Here is a 5609-nt window from a genome sequence, read left to right on the forward strand (position 1 = left end):
TGACAAGCCCGTGGCCATTTGGGGCTCCAGCTGGCTCGGAGCGCTGTGAGGCTGCTCTGTGGCCATGGGCTGGCAAAGTGCCCTGGGACAGGAACAGCAAAGGTGATTGATTGTCGATATGCTGCATCAGAAGAGTTGTCCATCCAGCTCAGAATCCTCCATTCGTCCATGGCCAAAGCCGTGTGCTCTGGAGAAGGGTTGGTGTGGTGTGTCACCTCCATGTCTTACCCTGTCCCTGAAGAGCTGCTGCTCCAACGTCCTTCATCAGGGGTCATAACGACCTCCCCACCGAGGTTACCTACCCTCTGCTCCACCACACAACTGCAGAGCTGGATGGAGGGAGGAAAACTCTCCTTGACCTACAACAGAAGATACAACCCATATACAAGAGTTGGGTACGATGGGTACAAAGAGCAACAGCTCCCTTGGGTTTGCTTAAAAATAGCTGCTTTAGAGCTTAATTTAAAAGAAACAATAACTTGCATGGGGCACTCTCTGAGGCTGAGTGCAGGGGATGGGAATTGGGGAGCTGGGAGGAACTGGCCTTCACTCCCCATGCGTTGTGGAAGGCACACCAGTGAGATTTGTGGGCTGGGGAGGGTCATTTGTGCACGCCTGTCGTCTCTTGCTTCCACAGGAACGTGTGTTGACTTGTGTCAACTGAATGTGTCTCTGCCGTCTCCCGGGTGCAGCCTGAGTCTGGTTGTGCTGGGACTGGTGCTGACCTGCCTGGATGTGGTTGGTGGCTCAGGGGCAGGAGCTCTGTTCCGTGGTGCTAAATGGAGTCGTTTCTGTTCATCTCTCTACGTGTGTTTCTTGTGGCAGTCAACAGAGACCCGGGCTGCGGCACTGAGATTTTTCCGTGGTTATTTTCAGTTGTGAATTCCCAGTCCAAGCCAAATGAATCCAGTGATGGATTTCCTAGCCAATGGCAGACAAGAGTGCCTGGATAAGGAATGTTTAATTAGTAATAGCTATTGATGGGTGAGCGATAGCTTTCATGTCAACACTACGTGGAATTTTAAGCTCCGAGGCTGAATGATGGCAATTAGCTGCTTAATTTAAATAGAGTTGGTTTAACATGTTTTTTCTTTAAAATTAACTCTATGACTAAAAAGAAAACACTTCTTTGAGTTTCCAGTGGCAAATTCTTTGTCCATAAATGAGAAGAGCCCCTGGCAAACGGAGCCTGTTTAAAGACGGGAGTCCCACACGCTTTCCTTCTTGGGTAGCGGTGACCAGAACCCCTTGTCCTTTGCCTCGGTGACGGTGCTGCTGAGGATGGCTCTGCTTCAGGTCAGCCTTTTCTGATCTAACGTGATCGTGGTTCCGTCGGTGCCAGGAGCCCTTCTCATTTATGCACGAGGAATTTGAAAGGTGGCTGCTGCTCCTTCCAGTTCCAAACTGGTCCCTGGTGATGGGGGCAGAGGCACCGCGACTGCCCTGTCCCTGCGGGCTCGGAGTGAGTGGGGTGGTTCCTGGGTGCCATCATCATCTTTGAGCAAGAGCAGGGAGCAGTGTTTCTGACCATCCTCAGTATCACATACCTGTGTACGTGCCCGCCTGCTGCTTTGATACAGCCTGCAGAGTCTGCCATGTTTTCAGCATCTGCAAAACTGTACAGTAATTGTTCTTTTTTTTCAGCGGCAGTGCTCTGGATCTGAGAGTTGGCAAAAGAAAGTCGCGTCGGCCCCGAACGCCAGCAGATGATCAACTGCTCCCCAAGAGCAAGCGGAAGAAGAGCTAGCGCTGTGGTGGGGTGGAGCGGAGAGCTGTGTGGAAGGTGTAACGCCGACAGCGCTGCTCAGTTTCTCCCAGCTTTTGGTGTATCTGGATACTTAATAAAACGCTGCGTTTTCCCATAGCTGCCGTTCAAACTGCCTTACAATAACCAGGTTGGTGTGCTGACGTGTTTTGTTTAGAGCACTTGGCCCATCCAACTCGGAGATGGAGCATCAAGTGCCGGGTCCTGGAGCCTGGGCTGGCTCTGGCACATGGGGCTGTGCGTGGCCACTACTCCGGCTCCTGTCGCACGGCAGCGGCTCTGCCCTCTGGGAAGCAATCACGGAGTCGGATGCTGCTGCTCCAGGTACCTGGATCAGCTTGGGGAGAGGTGTGGGGAGCTGAGGGACAGGGCAGGTTTCTCTTCTACAGAAAGATGCTTTTGTGTTTAAATATCTGTGTAAACTTACTAGTATGTGTCATTATTTCAGTTCAAAGTCATTAAATTTGACTGAAATTGGAAGGTTGTTGGACGTGAAATATTCTGGCTTTAAAATAGATACTAGCGTTATAAAGCCTTATCTGTTGTAGGAGATGATGAAGATTTGTAATAAAATAATGCAATGTAATAAAATTAAAGTAAACCTGAATGACGGGATAAGAATCGAAAACCAGAGCTGGTGCGAAATGTTCAGAGGTGTTCTCGAGGTGTTCTTGCTAGGCCTGAGCTTTGGTTGCAGCTGCTCATCGGCTGATCATCGGGACCTCTGCAAAGTACAGGATCTGTTTGAGATTGAGGGTCATGAGTCTTTTGGCTTTAGCCTGGAGCTGTAAGGGGGGCTGGAGTTCTGCTGTCAAAGTATTCCTCCTCAAACCCTCGCTCCCAGCAAGGTTTGGGTTTAGAACGGGCTAGCTCTGCGGCGAGTGTAGACTGAGATAGCTCCACCCAGGTGAGCAGATGTGGAGGAAGAAGAGAGCGCTTTTCTGTTTGGTTTCTGCTAAAAGCCAACCTTGTGAAAGAGAGTGAGGATTGACCGCTGCGTTTCAGTTTGCCTTTAAATTACAACAGTCAGGAGAAGCCAGGTCTAAACTTGGTGAAGAACTAAACTTAGAGAAGAATAAAAGAGCTTCCATGCGTAATGGTCAATGAGTCTGAAGTTCACGTAGAGCGGTTGATGTCAGCTGCTGAGCGTCCCTTGGAGGGTTTTAGTGTTACGGTTTTTATTGTGGTTTAATTACACTTGAGTTTGCAGCGCTTTGTTTTCTTTAACGTGATGGTGATATCCGCTGCCATGCACAGAAAAGAGCCCAAACCCCGCTGTCAGTGCGATGGGAGCGTGAGGTGTAGCTGTAGAGAGGTGTGGGGCTGTACCTTGAATAACCCAGAGATGCTGCCCTTGCTCCACCCTCCCCAGTTGTGACTCTGGGCAGTGCGGGTGGGCTCTGCCTCGGTGAGGCAGACAAGCCCTGTCTGCCAGCCCAGAGGCGCTGCCTGGGTCTAACCCTCAGTCCTGGGTTGAAGCGGGGGTGGGCCTTAGGGCTGGTCCAGCCTTAGGGCTGGTAGCCCTCCAGAGTGGCTCAGGATGGCCTTGGCCAAGGGCAGCCTGGGAATCGCAGTCCGGGCTCTGCATGCTGTGTGAGGCCCGTAACTCCGGGATTGCTGGAGAACCAGGATCCCCCAGTGCCCAACGACTGGCGAGCTTCCCTTTTTCACATGGTGAGGGGGCTGTAAGTGCAGCTAGGAAGAGAAGATGCTTCTGGTGTTGCTTGGGAGCCGGGTGCCACTGGCAGAGGTACACTTGTGGTTAGCAAGTACTGACGTGAGGTGAAAGTGTACTTCAATACCTGCTAAAGAGAAATTTAAGGGAGAGGGTTTGTGACCATCCAGAGCAGCGCGAGGTGGGAAAGGGCTGTTGGGGCCATGGAGGTCCTCTGTGAATTCCATTGTTTTATGTGTATATTAGGATCACAAAAGAACAAGAACCATTTCTGGGCTTCTGTTGACTCATCTAAACTGTTTTTTTGGCTCGAGTTAACACATACTGGTCTGCATCCAGCGTGGGCATCTGCTAGTGAGTGCGAAATGTCTTGCTGTCCCTTCGCAGTTCATAAAGCACCTTCTGGTAAGGAGGATCGGGGTGGAAAGTGGCTGAAATCCCAGTTCACCCACATTGAAAATGAGACTCGAATGTCCTGCCAGCGTTTCCTTTGGACACGGGGCTGCTGGGATTTCGGGAAGGTTCAGGCCAGCGTCCGCAGCAGCTGTGGAGGCCTTCCAGGGTGTTGCTTCAGGCGCGTGGTGGCAGTGGAGGGCGGCTGGAGCCTCGCAGGTGCTTTCACAGCCGTGATGTACCACCAGTGCTGGCTGTTCACACACCTGGGAATCTGGGACCGTGCTGGGTCACAGGGTGCTGAGGTGCAACGGTGTTGTTGTTGTCTGGGTTTCGGAAGCGCCCAGACTCCTTTGATGGCATTTGCTGCTCTGGTTGCAAAAAGCCGTTATTCTGTTTAGCAGATGACAGCCTGCGTTTGCGCCGTGTATTCGGACCGGTGGAGAACCTGGTTCTGACTGGTGACCTTTGCATGCAGCTACTGGAGAATGCTTGGGCTCTCGCTGGGGTATTTTGTGCCTGCTAGAATAGTGCTCAGAAAAAGGAAACCCCAAAACCCAGCATCCTTCCAAAGCAGCTCAAAAGGTGCCTTGAAAGGGACAAAATAAAAATAAATAGCCTGAAATATTTCTTAAAGTTTGACCTTTTTAGTCACTCCCTGAAGGCTCCAGAACCTAAATGCCAGCCACGATACCAGACAGTACAGGCAGAACTGCTGTCTTTTGTGGGAGAAGGTTCAACTGGGAGGGTTGAGGCTGATCACCACCAAAGGAATGTTTTTCCCTCTTTTATTTGTCCTGTCTGTTCCTCTGTGCCTGCAGAGCTGGACGAGCATTGCTGGCTGTAGCGCTGGGAACGGGGCTGCTGCTGCTGGTGGGTGCTGGGTAAAATTCGTTACGTGTAGGTGAGGGTTTGGATGCTGCCATGTCTCCGCTGCCAACAGGTCTGACGCGTTCGACTGTTCATTTCCCTTTATCCCCCCATCAAACAGGCTTCATCTACAGCAGAGCTTCGCCCGATGGCGCTGGTTCCGTCGCCCAGCCCAGTTTGGGGTACAGCAAAATGCTTTGCTGATGAGCACATCACGTCCCAGGCAGGAGCCCCCGGGAGCTGCCGCGCTTGTGGGTGGCAAAGGCCCTGCCTGTGGGTGGCCGCAGCTCCGTGACTGGTCCAGCTGGCAGAACTCGGTTGCTTCTCTGTCAACGCTTCACACGAGTTTGAAATCCCCTTTCAGGGCATCTCTTGATATCAGATACAGTCTTGAATCTTCCTGGAAAAATCTCTGTGTCCTTCGTTGTGCCACAGTTTTATTGCTGATAAACTTAAAGTTGAAACTCCCAGCAAATAACTGTGTGTCCGTGGCAGAGCTGCTCGTGAGAAAAATTCTTTGCACAAAATTGTGTGAAGGCAGAGACGTGAGGAAAGTGGAAAACACCAGGAAGGCTCTAAGAGAAATTAAATTTTCAGCCTGCAGGAAGAAAGCGATGTTGGAGGTTATCGCTGGGTGACGGCCGGCTCTCCAGCTGCAGCCCAGGCTGCTTGGTTTGCTGGGATCAGTAAACGCTGCGGCCGTGTCCACCGGAGCACCAGCTGTTCACGGGCACGTAGGAGCACACACCCCCAGGAAGGCACCGAGGAATCTTCTCTTTCAGGCTGGAGTGAGAGACTAAATGAGCTCCCAACGGAGCCAGTGCGGGGTTTGAAGTTCAGCCTGGCTGGCGGGGCTGAGCCAGACTTGCGCATTCGCACACGTGAAAGGCGGGTGTGGGCAACCCG

At 51.9% G+C, this 5609-nt stretch overlaps 1 protein-coding gene across 1 annotated transcript in view; it reads left to right on the top strand.

Moving 5' to 3' along the window:
- RAD18 (RAD18 E3 ubiquitin protein ligase) overlaps window positions 1-1747 on the top strand; it is a 46678-nt gene extending 44931 nt beyond the window's left edge. Inside the window, exon 12 of the mRNA XM_010137093.1 lies at window positions 1645-1747. Coding sequence (XP_010135395.1) covers window positions 1645-1747 — 103 coding nt within the window. The remainder of the gene's footprint in view (window positions 1-1644) is intronic.
- The last annotated feature ends 3862 nt before the right edge of the window (window positions 1748-5609 follow it).

Source organism: Buceros rhinoceros, unplaced genomic scaffold (assembly GCF_000710305.1).
Source record: "Buceros rhinoceros silvestris isolate BGI_N320 unplaced genomic scaffold, ASM71030v1 scaffold6615, whole genome shotgun sequence".
In the NCBI taxonomy this organism is placed as follows: Eukaryota; Metazoa; Chordata; class Aves; order Bucerotiformes; family Bucerotidae; genus Buceros; species Buceros rhinoceros.